The 23,500-nt window shown below is 55.7% G+C and overlaps 1 protein-coding gene across 1 annotated transcript in view; it reads right to left on the reverse strand.

Annotated features, from left to right (window-relative positions):
* Positions 1-23,500, reverse strand: part of LOC139240114 (sorting nexin-27-like) — a 55,905-nt gene that overhangs the window by 22,173 nt on the left and 10,232 nt on the right. The window contains exons 2-6 of the mRNA XM_070868490.1: positions 22,654-22,885; positions 17,470-17,662; positions 16,185-16,249; positions 8,120-8,224; positions 4,583-4,661 (exon numbers count right to left, since the gene is read on the reverse strand). Of these exons, the coding sequence (XP_070724591.1) occupies positions 4,583-4,661; positions 8,120-8,224; positions 16,185-16,249; positions 17,470-17,662; positions 22,654-22,885 (674 nt within the window). The remainder of the gene's footprint in view (positions 1-4,582; positions 4,662-8,119; positions 8,225-16,184; positions 16,250-17,469; positions 17,663-22,653; positions 22,886-23,500) is intronic.

The following is a 23,500-nucleotide window of genomic DNA, read 5'->3' on the forward strand; positions in this document are numbered from 1 at the left end:
TTTCAGCAAAGCGCGGCGGGGCAAGTGGGCAATGGACGCAACCAGAAAATCGGCCAATGGTCGGCGCGCGTTCCGTGGTCACGCTGTCGCGCGCTGAACCGCGAGGGGACGAAGGTTTCCCGTTCGGTGGATGTGCTCACTGGGTTTGCATCAACAGCAACACTAAAGCAGCAGACCTTACAATAGATGGAGGCAGGGGGCGCGGGGGGGGGTGGGGGGCGTGTATTGAGCGATGAGGAGAGATTGAACAGACGAGGCCTTGAGGGCTGGATTTTCCGGGTTTGGCGTGAAAGGCGGCGGTGAGCTCTCGTGCGCCCCGCCGCGATCCTCTGCTCTGGTTTGTGACACCGGCAGGACGTTTGGACCTTTGGCCCGATCCGTCCGCCCGGACATGCGCCCGCAACGACCGCCTGGGAAACCAGAGCGGTCCGGCATAGCCGGCGGCGGTGAAGATGGTAAAGTACTCCGCAGGCACGTGCGAGCGTTTGTTCTTCACATTTTTTTTTAGCGATTTGTGTTGTGGTGGCACGGGCAATGGTTTGGGAATATTTAAGGTTTTTTTTTTTAAGGTTTTTTCTCGGGCCACTCTCGGAGCGCACGCGGCCCGGCATGTTAGTTGGTGAGTTTCCCGTCCTTGAGCCTCGAACGTTGTACAACGCCTCCCTTCGCGCTGCGCCCCCTGACGCAGGGCCCAGATGCCAAAACTTCCTCAGCAAAGCACAACCCATTCCCGGCCGGAAAACTTTCCCGCCCCGACTCAGTTTTCGTCCCCAAAACAGAAAAACCTAAAATTCAGCCTCGAGAGTTGAGAAGAATGAGAGGTGATGAAAACATAAGAAATAGGAGCAGGAGTCGGCCATACGGCCCCTCGAGCCTGCTCCGCCATTCAATACGATCATGGCTGATCCGATCATGGACTCAGCTCCACTTCCCTGCCCGCCCTCTTATCGGTTAAGAAACTGTCTACCTCTGTCTTAAATATATTCAATGTCCCAGCTTCCACAGCTCTCTGAGGCAGCGAATTCCACAGATTTACAACCCTCTGAGAAGAAAATCCTCCTCATCTCAGGCCAGAAAAAACAGCAAACCTGAGGACTGGGAGAAATTTAGAATTCAGCAGAGGAGGACAAAGGGTTTAATTAGATGGGGGAAATAGAGTATGAGAGGAAGCTTGCGGGTAACATAAAAACTGACTGCAAAAGCTTCTATAGATATGTGAAGGGAAAAAGATTAGTGAAGACAAATGTAGGTCCCTTACAGTCAGAATCAGGTGAATTTATAATGGGGAACAAAGAAATGGCAGACCAGTTGAACAAATACTTTGGTTCTGTCTTCACTAAGGAAGACACAAATAACCTTCCGGAAATACGAGGGGACCGAGGGTCTAGCGAGAAGGAGGAACTAAAGGAAATCCTTATTAGTCATCAAATTGTGTTAGGAAAATTGATGGGATTGAAGGCCGATAAATCCCCAGGACCTGATAGTCTGCATCCCAGAGTACTTAAGGAAGTTGCCCTAGAAATAGTGGATGCAATGGTGATCATTTTCCAACATTCTGTAGACTCTGGATCAGTTCCAATGGATTGGAGGGTAGCTAATGTAACACCACTTTTTAAAAAAGGAGGGAGAGAAAACAGGGAATTATAGACCGGTTAGCCTGACATCGGTGGTAAAGATGTAATAGCAGCGCATTTGGAAAGCAGTGACAGGATCGGTCCAAGTCAGCATGGATTAATGAAAGGGAAATCATGCTTGACAAATCTTCTAGCATTTTTTGAGGATGTAATTTTAGAGTGGATAAGGGAGAACCAGTGGATGTGGTGTATTTAGACTTTCAAAAGGCTTTTGACAAGGTCCCACATAAGAGATTAGTGAGCAAAATTAAAGCACATGGTATTGGGTGTAATGTATTGACGTGGATAGAGAACTGGTTGGCAGATAGGAAGCAGAGAGTCGGGATAAACGGGTCCTTTTCAGAATGGCAGGCAGTGACTAGTGGAGTGCCGCAGGGCTCAGTGCTGGGACCCTAGCTATTTAAAATATACCTTCGTGATTTAGACGAAGGAATTGAAAGTAATATCTCCAAGTTTGCAGATGACACTAGGCTGGGTGGCAGTGTGAGCAGTGAGGAGGATGCTAAGATGCTAAGAGACTGCAGGGTGATTTGGACAGGTTAGGTGAGTGGGCAAATGCATGGCAGATGCAGTATAATGTGGATAAATGTGAGGTTATCCACTTTGGTGGTAAAAACACGAAGGCAGAATATTATCTGAATGGTGACAGATTAGGAAAAGGGGAGGTGCAACGAGACCTGGGTGTCATGGTACATAAGTCATTGAAGGTTGGCATGCACGTACAGCAGGCGGTGAAGAAAGCAAATTGCATGTTGGCCTTCATAGCGCGAGGATTCGTGCATAGGAACAGGGAGGTCTTACTACAGTTGTACAGGGCCTTGGTAAGGCCACACCTTGAATATTGTGTACAGTTTTGGTCTCCTAATCTGAGGAAGGACATTCTTGCTATTGAGGGAGTGCAGCGAAGGTTCACCAGACTGATTCCCGGGATGACAGGACTGACATATGAGGAGAGACTGGATCAACTAGGCTTGTATTCACTGGAATTTAGAAGAATGAGAGGGAATCTCACAGAAACATATAAAATTCTGACGGGATTGGACAGGTTAGATGCAGTAAGAATGTTCCCGATGTTGGGGAAGTCCAGAACCAGGTGTCATAGTCTAAGGGTAAGGGGTAAGCCATTTAGGACCGAGATGAGGAGAAACTTCTTCACCCAGAGAGTGGTGAACCTGTGGAATTCTCTACTACAGAAAGTTGTTGAGGCCAGTCAGTTAGATATATTCAAAAGGGAGTTAGATGTGGCCCTTACAGCTAAAGGGATCAAGGGGTGTGGAGAGAAAGCAGGAATGGGATACTGAAGTTGCATGATCAGCCATGATCATATTGAATGGTGGTGCAGGCTCGAAGGGCCGAATGGCCTGATCCTGCATCTATTTTCTGTGTTTCTATGTTTAAATGGGCGACCCCTTATTCTAAGATTATGCCCCCTAGTTCTCGTCTCATTGAAATATACAACATTCTAACAGGGCTTGACAGGGTAGATGCAGGGAGGATGTTTCCCCCGGGCTGGGGAGTCTAGAACCAGGGATCACACAGTCTCAGGGTAAGGGCTCGGCCATTTAGGACTGAGATGAGGAGGAATTTCTTCACTCAGAGGGTGGTGAATCTTTGGAATTCTCTGTCCCAGAGGGCTGTGGAGGCTCAGTCGTTGAGTATATTCAAGACAGAGATCGATAAATTTTTGGATATTAAGAGAATCGAGGGATATGGAGATCGGGCGGGAAAGTGGAGCTGAGGTCGAAGATCAGCCGTGATCCCATTGAATGGCAGAGCAGGCTCAAGGGGCCGAATGGCCGACTCCTGCTCCTATTTCTTATACAACAGGATGAACCAAGGAGGGATATATTTGCATTGGAAGCAGTTCAAAGAAGGTTCACTCGGTTGATTCCGGAGATGAAGGCGATGTCTTATGAAGAAAGGTTGAGCAGGTTGGGCCTGTACTCACTGGAGTTTAGACGAATGAGAGGTGGTCTTATTGACATGTATAAGATTCTGAGGGGGCTGGACAGGGTCGGTGCAGAGAGGGGGAATCCAGAACTCGGGGGTATAGTTTCAGAAAAAGTGGTCGCCCATTTAATCTGTGAATCTGTGGAATTCTCTGCCCCAGAGAGCTGTGGAGGCTGGGTCACTGAATATATTCAAGGCAGAGAGAGACAGTTTTTTGGGTATTAAGGGATCGAGGGATATGGAGCTGGGGCGGGAAAGTGGAGTTGAGGTCGAAGATCAACCATGATCTCATTGAATGGCGGAGCAGGCTCGAGGGGCAGAATGGCTGACTCCTGCTCCTAATTCTGATATTCTTAATGTCTTGATGGCCGTCAACTTTCCCTTTCCCTGTGGGCGCCGGCCCGTGCCAGGTTTACAGTCCCACAGCCGCCCACTTGTGAGCCATCTGGAAAGCGAGTGTCGGGAGGCTATTCGGGCATGGGAGCCTCACGGCTGAGCCCTGGCTGATTTGCCCAACCGCCCCCCCCCCCCCCCCCCCATCTCCATTGGCTACCCCAGCTCAGATCAGCTAATGCAGCAGAGATCGGGGTCACGGCTAAGATCAGCCCAATCTGTGCAACTGACTGCCACGCAAGCTCGTTTCTTTAACCATAACCGATCAGGTATTTACAACATTGTTGAGCCAGTGTAGAGGGAGCTTTACTCTGTATCTAACCCCGTGCTGTACCTGCCCTGGGAGTGTTTGATGGGACAGTGTAGAGGGAGCTTTACTCTGTATCTAACCCCGTGCTGTACCTGCCCTGGGAGTGTTTGATGGGACAGTGTAGAGGGAGCTTTACTCTGTATCTAACCCCGTGCTGTACCAGCCCTGGGAGTGTTTGATGCTCAGCTGACGATGTACTGAATAAAGTGAAATTAAAAGGAATGCCTACACACAGATTTCAGAGGTTACAGACGGGTCAGTAAATTACACTGAGCTCTGTCAGTAACTCACTTACCGAAGGAGTGATTCACCACTTCGAATAACGCAAAGTAGTTTGCTGTGATGCTGTCCATTCCGATCTGGGACGCAACAGCCTAGAAAACACACACAGGCGTAGTGGGTGGGAGGGACTGAGAGAGAGAGGGAGAGAGAGGGATAGACAGAGAGCGAGCGAGATAGACAGAGAGAGCGAGCGAGATAGGCAGAGAGAGCGAGCGAGATAGGCAGAGAGAGCGAGCGATAGGCAGAGAGAGCGAGAGCCAGGGAGAGCGAGGGAGAGACAGGGAGAGCGAGGGAGAGACAGGGAGAGCGAGGGAGAGACAGGGAGAGCGAGGGAGAGACAGGGAGAGCGAGGGAGAGACAGGGAGAGCGAGGGAGAGACAGAGAGAGCGAGGGAGAGACGGGGAGAGACAGGGAGAGACGGGGAGAGCGAGGGAGAGACAGGGAGAGACAGGGAGAGCGAGGGAGAGACAGGGAGAGCGAGGGAGAGACAGGGAGAGCGAGGGAGAGACAGGGAGAGCGAGGGAGAGACAGGGAGAGCGAGGGAGAGCGAGGGAGAGCGAGGGAGAGCGAGGGAGAGCCAGGGAGAGACAGGGAGAGACAGGGAGAGACAGGGAGAGCGAGGGAGAGACAGGGAGAGCGAGGGAGAGAGACAGGGAGAGCGAGGGAGAGACAGGGAGAGCGAGGGAGAGCGAGGGAGAGACAGGGAGAGCGAGGGAGAGCCAGGGAGAGACAGGGAGAGCGAGGGAGAGCGAGGGAGAGACAGGGAGAGACAGGGAGAGACAGGGAGAGACAGGGAGAGACAGGGAGAGACAGGGAGAGCCAGGGAGAGACAGGGAGAGACAGGGAGAGACAGGGAGAGACAGGGAGAGACAGGGAGAGACAGGGAGAGCGAGGGAGAGCGAGGGAGAGCGAGGGAGAGCGAGGGAGAGCGAGGGAGAGCGAGGGAGAGCGAGGGAGAGCGAGGGAGAGCGAGGGAGAGCGAGGGAGAGCGAGGGAGAGCGAGGGAGAGCGAGGGAGAGCGAGGGAGAGCGAGGGAGAGCGAGGGAGAGCGAGGGAGAGACAGGGAGAGACAGGGAGAGACAGGGAGAGACAGGGAGAGACAGGGAGAGACAGGGAGAGCGAGGGAGAGCGAGGGAGAGACAGGGAGAGCGAGGGAGAGACAGGGAGAGCGAGGGAGAGACAGGGAGAGACAGGGAGAGCGAGGGAGAGACAGGGAGAGCGAGGGAGAGACAGGGAGAGCGAGGGAGAGACAGGGAGAGCGAGGGAGAGACAGGGAGAGCGAGGGAGAGCGAGGGAGAGCGAGGGAGAGCGAGGGAGAGACAGGGAGAGCGAGGGAGAGACAGGGAGAGCGAGGGAGAGACAGGGAGAGCGAGGGAGAGCCAGGGAGAGCCAGGGAGAGCCAGGGAGAGCCAGGGAGAGACAGGGAGAGACAGGGAGAGACAGGGAGAGACAGGGAGAGACAGGGAGAGACAGGGAGAGACAGGGAGAGACAGGGAGAGACAGGGAGAGACAGGGAGAGACAGGGAGAGACAGGGAGAGCCAGGGAGAGCCAGGGAGAGCCAGGGAGAGCCAGGGAGAGACAGGGAGAGCGAGGGAGAGACAGGGAGAGCGAGGGAGAGACAGGGAGAGCGAGGGAGAGACAGGGAGAGCGAGGGAGAGACAGGGAGAGCGAGGGAGAGCGAGGGAGAGCGAGGGAGAGCGAGGGAGAGCGAGGGAGAGCGAGGGAGAGCGAGGGAGAGCCAGGGAGAGCGAGGGAGAGCGAGGGAGAGCCAGGGAGAGCGAGGGAGAGACAGGGAGAGACAGGGAGAGACAGGGAGAGACAGGGAGAGACAGGGAGAGACAGGGAGAGACAGGGAGAGCGAGGGAGAGCGCGGGAGAGATGGGGAGAGATGGGGAGAGCGGGGAGCGAGGGACGGGGAGAGGGGGAGCGAGCGACGGGGAGAGGGGGAGCGAGCGGCGGGGAGAGGGGGAGCGAGGGACGGGGAGAGGGGGAGCGAGCGACGGGGAGAGGGGGAGCGAGGGACGGGGAGAGGGGGAGCGAGGGACGGGGAGAGGGGGAGCGAGGGACGGGGAGAGGGGGAGCGAGGGACGGGGAGAGGGGGAGCGAGGGACGGGGAGAGGGGGAGCGAGGGACGGGGAGAGGGGGAGCGAGGGACGGGGAGAGGGGAGCGAGGGACGGGGAGAGGGGGAGCGAGGGACGGGGAGAGGGGGAGCGAGCGACGGGGAGAGGGGGAGCGAGGGACGGGGAGAGGGGGAGCGAGGGACGGGGAGAGGGGGAGCGAGGGACGGGGAGAGGGGGAGCGAGGGACGGGGAGAGGGGGAGCGAGGGACGGGGAGAGGGGGAGCGAGGGACGGGGAGAGGGGGAGCGAGGGACGGGGAGAGGGGGAGCGAGGGACGGGGAGAGGGGGAGCGAGCGACGGGGAGAGGGGGAGCGAGCGACGGGGAGAGGGGGAGCGAGGGACGGGGAGAGGGGGAGCGAGGGACGGGGAGAGGGGGAGCGAGCGACGGGGAGAGGGGGAGCGAGGGACGGGGAGAGGGGGAGCGAGGGACGGGGAGAGGGGGAGCGAGGGACGGGGAGAGGGGGAGCGAGGGACGGGGAGAGGGGGAGCGAGGGACGGGGAGAGGGGGAGCGAGGGACGGGGAGAGGGGGAGCGAGGGACGGGGAGAGGGGGAGCGAGGGACGGGGAGAGGGGGAGCGAGGGACGGGGAGAGGGGGAGCGAGCGACGGGGAGAGGGGGAGCGAGGGACGGGGAGAGGGGGAGCGAGGGACGGGGAGAGGGGGAGCGAGGGACGGGGAGAGGGGGAGCGAGGGACGGGGAGAGGGGGAGCGAGGGACGGGGAGAGGGGGAGCGAGGGACGGGGAGAGGGGGAGCGAGGGACGGGGAGAGGGGGAGCGAGGGACGGGGAGAGGGGGAGCGAGGGACGGGGAGAGGGGGAGCGAGGGACGGGGAGAGGGGGAGCGAGGGACGGGGAGAGGGGGAGCGAGGGACGGGGAGAGGGGGAGCGAGGGACGGGGAGAGGGGGAGCGAGGGACGGGGAGAGGGGGAGCGAGGGACGGGGAGAGGGGGAGCGAGGGACGGGGAGAGGGGGAGCGAGGGACGGGGAGAGGGGGAGCGAGGGACGGGGAGAGGGGGAGCGAGGGACGGGGAGAGGGGGAGCGAGGGACGGGGAGAGGGGGAGCGAGGGACGGGGAGAGGGGGAGCGAGGGACGGGGAGAGGGGGAGCGAGGGACGGGGAGAGGGGGAGCGAGGGACGGGGAGAGGGGGAGCGAGGGACGGGGAGAGGGGGAGCGAGGGACGGGGAGAGGGGGAGCGAGGGACGGGGAGAGGGGGAGCGAGGGACGGGGAGAGGGGGAGCGAGGGACGGGGAGAGGGGGAGCGAGGGACGGGGAGAGGGGGAGCGAGGGACGGGGAGAGGGGGAGCGAGGGACGGGGAGAGGGGGAGCGAGGGACGGGGAGAGAGAGACAGAGAGACAGATACAGAGAGAGAGTTGAGCATCCTAATTGACGGCACCTCCGGTTGCTAGCGGTAACGTGCCCTGTCCCGTACCTGGTAAACCTGGTCGGTGGTGCTATTCTTCTTCACCTTCACCGTCACCGTGGTCTTGTCGGGAAATGCTATCCGCAGCTCCACCTCCGACACCCCGTTGAAGTTCTGTGTGGGGCAAAGCAAAGTGGGGTTTTGACAGAGGAGATCGAGTGAAACTGTTTCCAGTAGCAGGAGGGTTGGTAACAACAACAACTTGTATTTATATAACGCCTTTAACGTAGTAAAACGTCCCAAGGCGCTTCACAGCAGCGTTACAGACAAAACAGATACATTTGACATAAGAAGAAATTAGGGGCAGGTGACCAAAAGTTTGGTCAATGGGGTCGGGTTTAAGGAGCGTCTTGAAGGGGGAGAGAGAGGCGGAGAGGTTTAAGGAGGGAGTTCCAGAGCTTGGGGCCCAGGCAGCTGAAGGCACGGCCACCGATGGTGGAGCGATTATAATCAGGAATGGTCAGGAGGGCAGAATTAGAGGAGCACAGAGATCTCGGGCGGTTGTGGGGCTGGAGGTTACAGCGATAGGGAGGGGTGTAGGGGCTGGAGGAGGTTACAGAGATAGGGAGGGGTGTAGGGGCTGGAGGAGATTACAGAGATAGGGAGGGGTGTAGGGGCTGGAGGAGATTACAGAGATAGGGAGGGGCGAGGGCCATGGAGGGATTTGTAAGCAAGGATGAGAATTTTCAAATCGAGGCGTTGCTTAACCGGGAACCGATGTGGGTCAGCGAGCACAGGGGGTGATGGGTGAGCGGGACACGGGGGTAGCCAGGTTTTGGATCACCTCGAGTTTACATCGGATAGAATGTGGGGGACCAGCCAGGAGTGCGTTGGAATAGTCAAGTCTAAAGGTAACAGATGAGGTTTTCAGCAACGGATGAGCTGAGGCAGGGGCTGAGACAGGCGATGTTACGGAGGTGGATATAGGCAGTCTTAGTTATGCCGCAGATAAGTGGCCAGAAGCTCATTTCAGGATCAGATATGGTGCCTAGATTGCGAACAGTCTGGTTTTGCTTCATGGGTTCTATTGTGTTCCTGACACAGATGAGGCTGCACACAGGGAGGTTAAAGTAACAGTGACCTCAGTCTTTATTAAGACACTCCAGAGTGAGGAACAGGCCTTAGGGGCCGGCTTATATACAGTGCTCTCAAGGGATGCTGGGATCCCTTGGGACTTCAGGGGATGCGCTCCCTGGTGGCAGAACATGGGAGTGCATGCTTTACAGATACACAACATCACTCCCCCCCAAAGTCAAAGTGAAAACTATTTACAAGGTGAGGGGGTCGGGAGCCTTTCTTTCCCTGGTGGACCGCCTCGGTACAAATGTCTGTTCTGGTGTGTTGGCTGTGCCCTCGCTGGGCTGGCGTGTTGTTGGCCCTGCAGGGCTGCTGGGTGAGTCTGGCCTTGCTGGGCTGTTGGACGTGATGGGTTCGGGGTGGTGTCGTTGATCCTTTGGGTGTGTGTTGTGGGCTCGAGAAAGGTGGTGTCTGCTGTGGGTTGTTCAGGGCAGTCTGTGAACCGCAGCCTCGTTTGGTCCAGGTGCTTTCTGCAAATTTGTCCATTGTCTAGTTTGCAGGGGTCGAGCGCTAGTCATAAACCAGCTGGTGGCCGCAATGTTGTGGTACTGGCTGGTCACTTTGACCCCTCCCCCTGCGTTTGTCGCCAAGATACAGAAGAAGCTGGTGGACTTCTTCTGGAACAACAGGAAGCACTGGGTCTCTGCGGCGGTCTTGAGTCTCCCCCTTAGGGAGGGCGGTCAGTCGTTGGTGTGCGTCGGCACCCAGCTAGCGACTTTCCGTCTTCAGACCCTGCAGAGATACTTGTACGTCAAGCCCCCTCCTAGGTGGTGCGCTCTGGCGAGGTATTTCTTCTGCCAGCAGCACAGCCTCAACTACGACACGCAGCTCCTGTTTGTGAGCTTGGGGGGGCGTCAGGATCTCCGTCCAGGAGCTGCCTGTCTTTTACAAGGAACTCACCAGGGTCTGGAACAAAGTCTCCACCAAGCGCAGCTCTCCACCGGCTGGAGTGGCGGCTGTCCTGCAGGAGCCGCTGCTCGGGAACCCGTACCTCCACGACCGAGGTTTTAGGTGGCAGTCGTACGAGAGGGTTGTGGCTGGTGAGGTGACCAGGGTCAGGGACCTGCTCGATGGCGGAGGAGCGAGCTGGATGGCGCCACACACGCTGGCACGGCGCCTAAATTCAGCCGACGTCCACCGCGCGGCCGATGCCATCGAGTCGCTAAAAACAGCTCTGGGCCCTGACTCCGTTAGGTGAGTCGAGGAGGCTCAAGCACGGGGGGGCCGGGGGAGATCCCGTCTGAACTGACCCCCGTCCGGACGGAATTCCTCATCGGCGCCAAACCCCGGAACCTCCCTCGGGAGCCGGCACCTCACAACTTGAGCCGCCTCGGGGAAATCCCCTCCGTGCCTTTCAGTTCCGCACAGAGGGGTTTCCTGTACGGGCTGCTCCTGCACACTCCCAACCTTGCCATCCTCGTCTGCCGTCCGGACACGCCATGGCGTACCATCTTGCCGTCCGGAGGAGGCGGGAGTCCTCCCACTATTTATCGGGGACTTGGCCTGGAGGGTGGTGCACAGAGCAGTCCTGTGCAACACATTTTTAAGCCGGTTCACGGGCTCCCAGGCCGCCTGCAATTTCTGCGGTCTGGAAGAGTCCGTGTTCCACGTTTTTACTGAATGTGCGAGGTTGCAGCCCCTGTTCCACTATTTAAAGGGGCTGCTCCTGAAATTCTGCCTGCACTTCAGTCCCACACTCCTGATCTTTGGGCACCCTGTAAGGAAGGGAGCGGGTAGGTCCGAAGGCCTCCTCGTAGGACTGCTCCTGGGCACGGCCATGGGTGCTATCAGCCAGTCCAGGCAGCGGGCGGTTGAGGGGGTCGTTCAGCCCGACTGCCTGCCTCTCTTCCGCGCCTACATCCGGGCCAGGGTGTCCCTGGAGATGGAGCATGCGATGTCCACCGGTACGCTCGCGGCCTTCCGCGAGAGGTGGGCGCCGGAGGGACTGGAGTGTATCATCACCCCCGGCAACCAAATTGTAATTTGATTTTATATGTTTTAAAGTTTAATTTGTTTTAATTGCCGGTTTTAGTGTCTCCCTCCCCTTTTATAGGGGGTACGTAAAATATATGGTTTTCATGCCCCACAAAAAAAAAAAAAAAATTTTTAAAAAAGGGCAGTTGAAAAGTGTCTGGAGTGGGGGGCACTTGAACTAATGTTTATTTTGTGTCCCCAAAAGAGTTGTCTAGTTTGACTACAAACACCCGACTCCCTTCTTTAGCTATCACTGTGCCCGCGATCCACTTGGGACCATGTCCATAGTTTAGCACATACACAGGGTCATTCAGATCAATTTCCCGTGACACAGTGGCGCGACCATCGTTTACATTTTGTTGCTGCCGCCTGCTCTCTACCTGATCATGCAGGTTGGGGTGAACCAGCGAGAGTCTGGTTTTAAGTGTCCTTTTCATGAGTAGCTCAGCCGGGGGCACCCCTGTGAGCGAGTGGGGTCTCGTGCGGTAGCTGAGCAGTACTCGGGACAGGCGGGTTTGGAGTGAGCCTTCTGTGACTTGTTTAAGGCTCTGTTTGATTGTTTGTACTGCCCGCTCTGCCTGCCCATTGGAGGCTGGTTTAAACGGGGGCCGAGGTGACATGTTTGATCCCATTGCGGGTCATGAATTCTTTAAATTCGGCACTGGTGAAACATGGCCCGTTGTCACTGACCAGTATGTCAGGCAGGCCGTGGGTGGCAAACATGGCCCTCAGGCTTTCAATGGTGGCGGTGGCGGTGCTTCCCGACATTATTTCACATTCAATCCATTTTGAAAAAGCATCCACCACCACCAGGAACATTTTACCGAGAAACGGGCCCGCATAGTCGACATGGATCCTCGACCATGGTCTAGAGGGCCAGGACCACAAACTTAGTGGTGCCTCTCTGGGCGCGTTGCTCAACTGAGCACACACGCTGCATTGCCGTACACAGGACTCTAAGTCAGAGTCAATACCGGCCACCACACGTGGGATCTGGCTATCGCTTTCATCATTACTATACCCGGGTGTGTGCTGTGGAGATCCGAGATGAATGTCTCCCTGCCCTTTTTGGGTAGCACTACGCGGTTACCCCACAACAGGCAGTCTGCCTGAATGGACAGCTCGTCCTTTCATCGCTGGAACGACTTGATTAGCTCTTGCATTTCAACGGGGATGCTGGCCCAGCTCCCATGCAGTACACAGTTTTTTTACTAGGGACAGCAGAGGATCTTGGCTGGTCCAAGTCCTAATCTGGCAGGCCGTGACAGGTGATTTATCATTTTCAAATGCTTCCATGACCATCAACAAGTCTGCGGGCTGCGCCACCATCAACAAGTTTGCAGGCTGCGCCATTTCCATCCCTGTGGTGGGCAATGGTAGCCGACTGAGAGCATCCGCACAGTTCTCGGTGCCTGGCCTGTGGCGGATGATATAGTTATAAGCCGATAGCGCGAGTGCCCACCTTTGTATGCGGGCTGAGGCATTAGTATTTATCCCCTTGTTTTCAGCGAACAGGGATATGAGGGGCTTGTGATCGGTTTCCAGCTCAAATTTGAGACCAAACAGGTACTGATGCATTTTCTTTATCACGAACACACACGCTAATTCCTCTTTCTCAATCATGCTGTAGGCCCTCTCGGCCTTAGACAAGCTCTTGGAGTCATATGCGAAAGGTTGCAACTTCCCCGCAACGTTAGCTTGTTGTAATACACACCCAACTCCGTACGACGACGCATCACATGCTAGCACAAGTCTTTTACACGGGTTATACAATACAAGCAGCTTGTTGGAGCATAAAATGTTTCTGGCTTTCTCAAAAGCAATTACTTGCTTTTTTTTCCCGATACCCAGTTCTCACCTTTACGCAGTAACACATGTAGGGGCTCTAAGAGGATGCTTAACCCCGGTAGGAAGTTACCAAATTAGTTGAGTCGTCCCAGGAATGACCGCAGCTCCGTGACGTTCTGTGGCCTGGGCGCGTTCCTGATAGCCTCTGCCTTGGCGTCTGTGGGCCGAATGCCGTCCGCCGCGATCTTTCTCCCCAAAAACTCCACTTCTGTTACCATGAAGATGCATTTCGACCTCTTCAGCCGCAGCCCTTCGCGATCCAGTCGCTGGAGGACCTCCAGGTGTCCCGACCCGTGACCAATATGTCGTCCTGAAAAACCACCGTGCGTGGTACCAACTTGAGTAGGCTCTCCATGTTTCTCTGGAAGATCACTGCAGCCGACCGAATTCCAAATGGGCATCTGTTGTAGATGAACAGTCCCTTGTGCGTGTTGATGCAGGTGAGGCCCTTCGAAGACTCCTCCAGCTCCTGCATCTTGTGGGCCGAAGTCAGGTCGAGCTTGGTGAACGTCTTGCCTCCTGCCAGCATCGCAAATAGGTCGTCTGCCTTAGGTAGCGGGTATTGGTCCTGTTGCGAGAAACGATTAATAGTTACTTTATAATCGCCGCAAATCCTGACCGTGCCATCACTTTTGAGTACTGGAACAATCGGGCTGGCCCACTCGCTGAATTCCACTGGGGAGATGATGCCCTCGCGTTGCAGCCTGTCCAGCTCGATTTCCACTCTCTCCCTCATCATGTGAGGTACCGCTCGCGCCTTGTGGTGAATGGGTCGTGCCTCTGGGACCAAGTGAATCCGCACCTTCGCCCCGGAAAAGTTTCCAATGCCTGGCTCAAGGAGGGAAGGAAATTTGTTAAGAACCTGGGTACATGAGGCCTCATCGACATGTGATAGCGCTCGGATGTCATCCCAGTTCCAGTGGATTTTGCCCAGCCAGCTCCTTTCAAGCAGTGTGAGGCCATCGCCCGGGAGAATCCAGAGTGGCAGTTCGTGCACCGTGCCCTCGTAGGTGACCTTGACCATGGCGCTGCCCAGAACAGTGATAAGCTCTTTGGTGTACGTTCTCAGTTTCATGTGGATGGGGCTCAGGGCTGGTCTGAGTGCCTTGTTGCACCACAGTCTCTCAAACATCTTTTTACTCATGATGGATTGGCTAGCGCCAGTGTCCAGTTCCATGGCTACGGGTAAGCCATTCAATTTTACATTTAGCATTATAGGTGGACATTTCGGCGAAAATGTGTGCACCCAGTGTACTTCAGCATCTGCCTCCTCTCTCTGAGGCTCAAAATTGCTTTGATCCACCATGGACCGATCTTCCCCTGCCACGTGGTGGTTAGCAGGTTTTGCAGAGCTTGCAGCTCGGCTACAAGCTCGTTGGAGGTGCACCATTGTTCCACAGCTCTTGCAAACATACCCTTTGAAGCGGCATGAATAGGCTGAATGGAAGCCTCCACAACACCAACAAGGTGTGAATTGCCTTGCATTCATCCTTTGTTGCGGACTCCGAGTCATCCGGGTCACCTGAGGCCTGCTGGCAGTTGCAGACTCGTGGGTTCTGCCCTGTACATTTCTGCTCACAAACACAGTTCCAGTTAATTTATGAACATTGCTAGCACTTGTGTGCTGAGAGATTTGTTTGGTGTTATCACTGGTGGACATAAACGCCTGTGCTATCGCAATGGCCTTACTGAGGGACGGTGTCTCTACAGTCAAAAGTTTTCGTAGGATGGTCTCGTGGCCAATGCCCAGTACAAAAAAGTCTCTGAGCATTTGCTCCAGGTCGCCATCAAACTCACATTGTCCTGCAAGTCGCCTTAGCTCGGCGACGTAGCTCGCCACTTCCTGACCTTCAGATCGCTGGCACGTGTAGAACCGATACCTCGCACGCTCTCCCTCGGGTTAAGATGCTCCCGAACCAGTGTACACAGCTCCTCATACGACTTATCTGTGGGTTTCACCGGAGCCAGAAGACTCTTCATGAGGCTGTAGGTCGGTGCCCCGCAGACTATGAGGAGGACCACTCTCCTTTTTGCAGCGCTTCCTTCTCCGTCCAGCTCGTTGGCTACGAAGTACTGGTCTAGCCGTTCGACATAGACTTCCCAGTCCTCACCCTCCGACAACGTCTCCAGGATGCCTACAGTTTGTTGCATCTTTGCGTTGAATTCGTATACTCGTCGCCAATTGTTGTGCTCCGAACACAGATGAGACTGCACATAGGGAGGTTAAAGTAACAGTGACCTCAATCTTTAATAAGACACTCCAGAGTGAGGAACAGGCCTTAGGGGCCGGCTTATATACAGTGCTCCCAAGGGATGCTGGGATCCCTTGGGACTTCAGGGGATGCGCTCCCTGGTGGCAAAACATGGGAGTACATGCTTTACAGATACACAACAGGTTCTTTGCTAAAGAATTCATAGCAACACATTGCTATTAAGAACTAGTTGGTTTATTAGCAAAGGTTTAACAATCACACTACACATTACCAGTTCATCCACCAGGCTCATCGTGGATCACCCGAACCCAAGTGGCCAGGGTTTTATTGAGTCTTGTGAACATCGCGTGAATGATTAATGCACTGCCAACTCTACAATTATTTTAGACAGAACTTTAAATCAAGTGCCCTGTCTTGGGCAGAGGGAGAAGGGGGCGCAAGAGAGGGGGCGCGAGAGAAAGGCCGCGCGAGAGGGAGGGAGCGGGAGCGCGCGAAAGGGAGCGAGAGGCAGCGCACGACGGGGCGCGAGGGAGAGAGCGACAGAGCGCGAGGGAGTGAGCGACAGAGGGAGGGAGCGAGAGAAACAGAGCGAGACAGAGAGAGAAAGAGAGAGAGAGAGAGCTTCCGCTGACTGGGGATGAGCTGAGGCGGCTGATTCAATTGCAACAGACGTGGTGTCAGTTCCGCTCAGCGCTGTGTGTGAGCTGCACCAGACAGATAATACTGGGACCGAGGAGATGGGTGAGCATCTGCAAGAGGCCAGGACACGGCACCACTTGTGCGACCAGCCATGTGTGACAACAGTCCTGACACTCAGCACTTCTCTCCTTCCCTGTGTAGATGCCCACGGGCCGCTGTGTCTGTGATCAGCCTCTGCCGGGTGCAGTGGCCTGTCGTGTGCCTGGTCAGCCGTGCGCTGAGCTAACAAGCCTTCCTGTCGCCGACAATCGCAGCACACTCACCTCGTCCGACTCCGAGAGGAACTCCTGCACCGTATCGCTCTCACCGATGACGCGCACAGAACACACTGCCAAACAGAGGGGAGAGGGCCGTTAGTCGGTGGACGGGGAGTTGAACTTCCGGTTGCAAGCTTCGCACACCGGCCACGCACACACACCCTCCACTCACATTCCTGCCCACGAGATGTCCCCCTCCCCTCCTGAAAGCACAAGTTCCCATGCACCTACACTGAAGAGCCCTGGGACACGCGATGTGCTTTCGGTGTCAGCCGTGGCTCAGTGCGCAGCACTCTCGTCTTCGAGGCAGAAGGTTGCGGGTACAAGTCCCACTCCAGGGACTTGAGCACAAAAATCTAGGCTGACACTCCCAGTGCAGTGCTGAGGGAGCGCCGCACTGTCGGAGGGGCGGTGCTGAGGGAGCGCCGCTCTGTCGGAGGGGCGGTGCTGAGGGAGCGCCGCACTGTCGGAGGGGCGGTGCTGAGGGAGCGCCGCTCTGTCGGAGGGGCGGTGCTGAGGGAGCGCCGCACTGTCGGAGGGGCGGTGCTGAGGGAGCGCCGCTCTGTCGGAGGGGCGGTGCTGAGGGAGCGCCGCACTGTCGGAGGGGCGGTGCTGAGGGAGCGCCGCTCTGTCGGAGGGGCGGTGCTGAGGGAGCGCCGCACTGTCGGAGGGGCGGTGCTGAGGGAGCGCCGCACTGTCGGAGGGGCGGTGCTGAGGGAGCGCCGCTCTGTCGGAGGGGCGGTGCTGAGGGAGCGCCGCTCTGTCGGAGGGGCGGTGCTGAGGGAGCGCCGCTCTGTCGGAGGGGCGGTGCTGAGGGAGCGCCGTACTGCGCTGTCGGAGGGGCAGTACTGAGGGAGCGCCGCTCTGTCGGAGGGGCAGTACTGAGGGAGCGCCGCTCTGTCGGAGGGGCAGTACTGAGGGAGTGCCGCACTGTCGGAGGTGCCGTCGTTCAGATGAGACGTTAAACCAAGGCCCCGTCTGCCCTCTCGGGTGGATGTAAAAGATCCCACGGCCAGTATTGGAAGAAGAGCAGAGGAGCTCCCCCCCACCTGGTGTCCTGCGTCCAATATTTATCCCTCAACCAAACAGGTCATTAGCGTGTGGCTGTCTGCGGGAGCTTGCTGTGCTCAAAATGGCCGCAGCAAGCATCCCGCAAACAGTGACCGCAGTTCAGAAAAAGTACGACGTTGGCTGCGAAGGGCTTTGGGACGTCACGAGGGGGTGAAAGGGCGCGGTAGAAAGGGGAGACCTTTCCCTGTAAACGCTCGGCTGGCTGGGGGAGGGGCCTCACCTTTCTCGAGGTACTCCTCCAGGCCCCGTCGCCGCGCGTCCAGCTGCTGCTCGGACAGGGAGAAGGGCCACTTGCCCGGCGGCCGGGAGAAGCCGAAGTCGGAGAACTCCCGCTTCAGGTTCTGGTGCAGGACGGCAAACTCCCGGTAACGCTTGGAGCACAGCTGGCGGCCGGCCATGCAGATGTTGTAGACCTGGAAAAGTGCGAACGGCCCGCGTCAGACAGACAAACAACAACAACAACTTGCGTCTATATCGCGCCTTAAATGTCCCAAGGTGCTTGCCAGCAGTGTGATTGGACAAAACGGGGCACAGGAAGAGGCGTGAGTTCTGGGGCCAGGGGCCCAGGGGCAGCACGGGCCCAGCCCACACTGTGCGATATGTGAGCGCACTGGGTCCGTGCAGCAGAGCTGGTCTCCAGTCGTCCTGGTTAACCCTTGCCCCTGGACCAAGATCTCGCTCTGTCAAGCCCCGTGTGGTGGCTGGTGAGCAACGGTCACCCCACGTTAAAAATATCCACCCACAGGCACCTTCCACCCTTCAGGATGGAGTTCGGGATCCGGAATATTAGGTCCTTCATTGAAACGTCTGTGAGCTCATCCCTTTTTGGCGTGGGAGCAAGTCATCCTCGATACAAGGGACCGCCTATGATGATGAGGACAAAACAGATAAATTTGACAAGAAATTAGGGCAGGTTACCAAAAGCTTGGTCAAAGAGGTGGGTTTTAAGGAGCGTCTTGAAGGAGGAGAGAGAGGCGGAGAGGTTTAGGGAGGGAGTTCCAGAGCTTGGGGCCCAGGCAACTGAAGGCACGGCCACCGATGGTGGAGCGATTATAATCAGGGATGCTCAGGAGGGCAGAGTTAGAGGAGCGCAGAGATCTAGGGGGAGGAGGGGGTTGTGGGTCTGGAGGAGATTACAGAGATAGTGAGGGGGTGAGGGCCATGACATGGATGGAGAATTTTGAAATTGAGGTGTTGCTTAACCGGGAGCAAATGTAGGTCGGCGAGCACAGGGGGTGATGGGTGAGCGGGACTCGGTGCGAATTAGGACACGGGGGTAGTGAGCACAGGGGGTGATGGGTGAGTGGGACTCGGTGCGAGTTAGGACACGGGGCAGTGAGCACAGGGGGTGATGGGTGAGCGGGACTCGGTGCGAGTTAGGACACGGGGGCAGCGAGCACAGAGGGTGATGGGTGAGCGGGACTCGGTGCGAGTTAGGACACGGGGCAGTGAGCACAGGGGGTGATGGGTGAGCGGGACTGGGTGTGAGTTAGGACACGGGGGCTGCGAGCACAGGGGGTGATGGGTGAGTGGGACTCGGTGCGAGTTAGGACACGGGGGCAGCGAGCACAGAGGGTGATGGGTGAGCGGGACTCGGTGCGAGTTAGGACACGGGGGCAGTGAGCACAGGGGGTGATGGGTGAGTGGGACTCGGTGCCAGTTAGGACATGGGGCAGCGAGCACAGGGGGTGATGGGTGAGCGGGACTCAGTGCGAGTTAGAACACAGGGGCAGTGAGCACAGGGGGTGATGGGTGAGTGGGACTCGGTGCCAGTTAGGACATGGGGCAGCCGAGTTTGGGATCACCTCTAATTTGCCTAGGGTAGAATGTGGGAGGCCAGCCAGGAGTGCGTTGGAATCGTCAAGTCTGGAGGTAACTAAGGCACGGATGAGGGTTTCAGCAGCAGATGAGCTGCGACAGGGGCGGAGACGGGCGATGTTACGGGGGGGGAAATAGGCCGGTTTAGTTAAGCCGCGGTTGTGTGGCCGGAAGCTAATTCAAAGGGCAGTGAGTAACGGTTGTCGCTGGGGAGTCACAACAGCCGAGACCACACCTGGAGTACTGCGTTCTGTTTAGTCTCCGTATTTACGAAAGGATATACTTGCATTGGAAGCTGTTCAGAGAAGGTTCACTCGGTTGATTCCTGAAATGAGGGGGTTGTCTTATGAGGAAAGGTTGAGCAGGTTGGGCCTGTACTCATTGGAGTTTAGAAGAATGAGAGGTGATCTTAGTGAAACCTATAAGATTCTGAGGGGGCTGGGCAGGGTAGATGCAGAGAGGATGTTTCCCCTCGTGGGGGAATCTAGAACTAGGGGGCACATAGTTTCAGAATAAGGGGCCGCCCATTTAAAACTGAGATGAGGAGGAATTTCTTCTCAGAGGGTTGTAAATCTGTGGAATTCTCTGCCCCAGAGAGCTGTGGAGGCTGGGACATTGAATATATTTAAGGCGGAGATAGACAGATTTTTGAACGATAAGGGAGTGAAGGGTTATGGGGAGCGGGCGGAGAAGTGGAGTTGAGTCCATGATCAGATCAGCCATGATCGTATTAAATGGCGGAGCAGGCTCGAGGGGCCGAATGGCCGACTCCTGCTCCTATTTCTTAAGTTCTGATGGGCCAGATCTTCAGGCATTGGTCTATCTCCTCTGGCACGGCACAAGGTGGGAGTTAGGACCGAGGGCAGCCTTCAGTACAGTCGGGATAAGTGGGATGCTCTGAGCAAGCAGAGAGGGTCATCAAACATCTGACACTCTGGACAACCACAGAGGGTACAGGGCTGGGCCTCCCCACGACAGTTAAAACCGACCAAACACTTGCTCTCAAATCCCTCCGTGGCCTCGCCCCCTCCCTATCTCAGTCACTTCCTCCACTCCTACAAACACCTCCCCCCCCCACCCCGAGATCTCTGCCCTCCTCCAATTCTGCCCCCCTGACCATCCCCGATTTCCATCGCTCCACCATCAGTGACCGTGCCTTCAGCTGCCTGGGCCCCGAGCTCTGGAACTCCCTCCCTAAACCTCTCCGCCTCTCTCTCCTCCTTAAAACCGACCTCTTTGACCCAGCTTTTGGTCGCCTGTCCCAATATCTCCTTATACGGCTTGGTGTCAAATTTTGTTTGATAATCGCTCCTGTGAAGCGCCTTGGGACATTTTTACTACGTTAAAGGCGCTATATGAATGCATGTTGTTGAGTAATGGAAATGCTGCCGCTCTCTCTCTCTCTCAACAGCAGCAGACTGCTCTGGCGATCATCCAGTCACGAAGACCCCGACGTCACTACCTTTCTGCTTCTGTCCCCGGGGAAAGGAGGGGGATCAGTGAACTTCTGCAATACCTCCCCCTCAGCCCACCCAAGCCGAGCCAACGTCCCCTTCTCCCCCCCCCCCCCCCAAAATAAAGTCCCGCAGTCGTCCACCCTATGTATCGGGGAGAGACTGAATACATGGCAAATGCGGTATACAGCAGATAAATGTGAGGTATAATGTGGATAAATGTGAGGTTATCCACTTTGGTGGTAAAAACAGGAAGGCAGATTATCTGAATGGCGGCAGATTAGGAAAAGGGGAGGTGCAACGAGACCTGGGTGTCATGGTACATCAGTCATCGAAAGTTGGCATGCAGGTACAGCAGGCGGTGAAGAAGGCAAGTGGCATGTTGGCCTTCATAGCGAGAGGATTTGAGTACAGGAGCAGGGAGGTCTTACTGCAGTTGTACAGGGCCTTGGTGAGGCCACACCTTGAATATTGTGTACAGTTTTGGTCTCCTAATCTGAGGAAGGACGTTCTTGCTATTGAGGGAGTGCAGCAGAGGTTCACCAGACTGATTCCCGGGATGGCAGGACTGACATATGAGGAAAGACTGGATCGACTGGGCTGATATTCACTGGAGTTTAGAAGAATGAGAGGGGATCTCATAGAAACATATAAAATTCTGACGGGATTGGACAGGTTAGATGCAGGAAGAATGAGCCCGATGTTGGGGAAGTCCAGATCCAGGGGTCACAGTCTAAGGATAAGGGGTAAGCCATTTAGGACCGAGATGAGGAGAAACTTCTTCACTCAGAGAATTGTGAACCTGTGGAATTCTTTACCACAGAAAGTTGTTGAGGCCAGTTCGTTAGATATATTCAAAAGGGAGTTAGATGTGGTCCTTACGGCTAAAGGGATCAAGGGGTATGGAGAGAAAGCAGGAATGGGGTACTGAAGTTGCATGATCAGCCATGATCATATTGAATCATAGAATCATAGAAAATAGGTGCAGGAGCAGGCCATTCAGCCCTTCTAGCCTGCACCGCCATTCAATGAGTTCATGGCTGAACATGAAACTTCAGTACCCCCTTCCTGCTTTCTCGATAGAAATGGTGGTGCAGGCTCGAAGGGCCCAATGGCCTACTCCTGCATCTATTTTCTATGTTTCTATGTTTCTAAACGGGAGAATGCAGCACATGAAGCTTGCCTTTTTAAACTAACAAATTAAAATTCACCCCCAATATAAAATCACATGCTAAACTTTGTTTCATTTTTCTTTTCCCTTTTCTACTATGTAGTATCAAAACACTTTGGCTGACTTTTATGCATGGCATATATATCAGGTGGACGGGCACCCACTCTGCACACCTAATGACGTTGCCTGGAGGTTCAATTGATGTTGTAGTTCTTAATAGCAATGTGGTGCGATGAATTCTTGAGCAAAGAACCCAGGAAGCAAATACATCCCAGTATTACTCGCAACATGTCTTCAGGGCTGTGGTGATACCCGCCCTCCTGTATGGCTCAGAGACATGGACCATGTACAGTAGACACCTCAAGTCGCTGGAGAAATACCACCAACGATGTCTCACAAGATCCTGCAAATCCCCTGGGAGGACAGACGCACCAACGTTAGCGTCCTCGACCAGGCCAACATCCCCAGCATCGAAGCACTGACCACACTCGACCAGCTCCGCTGGGCAGGGCCACATTGTCCGCATGTCCCCCAGACACGAGACTCCCAAAGCACGCGTTCTACTCGGAACTCCTTCACGGCAAACGAGCCAAAGGTGGGCAGAGGAAACGTTACAAGGGACCACTCTCAAAGCCTCCCTGGTAAAGTGCAACATCCCCACCGACACCTGGGAGTCCCTGGGCCCAAAGACCAGTCCGCCCGAAGTGGAGGAAGTGCATCCGGGAGGGCGCTGAGCACCTCGAGTCTCGTCGCCGAGAGCGTGCAGAAACCAAGCGCAGGCAGCGGAAGGAGCGTGCGGCAAACCAGTCCCACCCGCCCCTTCCCTCAACCACTGTCTGTCCCACCTGTGACAGGGACTGTGGCTCTCGTATTGGACTGTTCAGCCACCTGAGGACTCACTCAGGAGTTGAAGCAAGTCTTCCTCGATTCCGAGGGACTGCCTATGATGATGACGACTCACCACAAACTTCTCGCCGTTTTGCTCGATGTGCTTGTAGCTGGGAATGGAGATGGGGATGGCCTGCTTCTCCGTGTAGTCGTAGAAAGACTGCCCCGAGGAATCGTCGCCAGGGTCTAAGTTTTCCACCTCGTGAGGGGGTACGGATAGGACAGTGAGCAGCAACTCCTTGTCCCCGGCCCTGATCAGGTCCACCACCTGCTTGTGCGTCGCCCCCTCCACGTTCATTGCGTTTCTAAAGGGTGGAAAGAACAACAGATTACACCAACTCCCCCAGCCTGGTCGCTGAACTATTTACAGTTCACTTAAAAAATTGCAAAGTGCCGCAGTACAGCGGGACCTGGGGGTTACTTGTGCATGAAACACAAAAGGATAGTATGCAGGTACAGCAAGTGATCAGGAAGGGCCAATGGTATCTTGGCCTTTATTACAAAGGGGATGGAGTATAAAAGCAGGGAAGTCTTGCTACAGTTATACAGGGTATTGGTGAGGCCACACCTGGAGTACTGCGTGCAGTTTTCGTCTCCGTATTTACGAAAGGGTATACTTGCATTGGAGGCAGTTCAGAGAAGGTTCACTCGGTTGATTCCGGGGATGAGGGGGTTGACATGAGGAAAGGTTGAGTAGGTTGGGCCTATGTATATTGGAATTCAGAAGAATGAGAGGTGATCTTATTGAAACATATCAGATTATGAGGGGGCTTGACAAGGTGGATGCAGAGAGGATGTTTCCACTGATGGGGGAGACTAAAACTAGGGGGCATGATCTTAGAATAAGGGGCCACCCATTTAAAACTGAGATGAGGAGGAATTTCGTCTCTCAGAGGGTTGTAAATCTGTGGAATGCGCTG

The sequence above is a fragment of the Pristiophorus japonicus genome, chromosome 30 (assembly GCF_044704955.1).
Source record: "Pristiophorus japonicus isolate sPriJap1 chromosome 30, sPriJap1.hap1, whole genome shotgun sequence".
In the NCBI taxonomy this organism is placed as follows: domain Eukaryota; kingdom Metazoa; phylum Chordata; class Chondrichthyes; family Pristiophoridae; genus Pristiophorus; species Pristiophorus japonicus.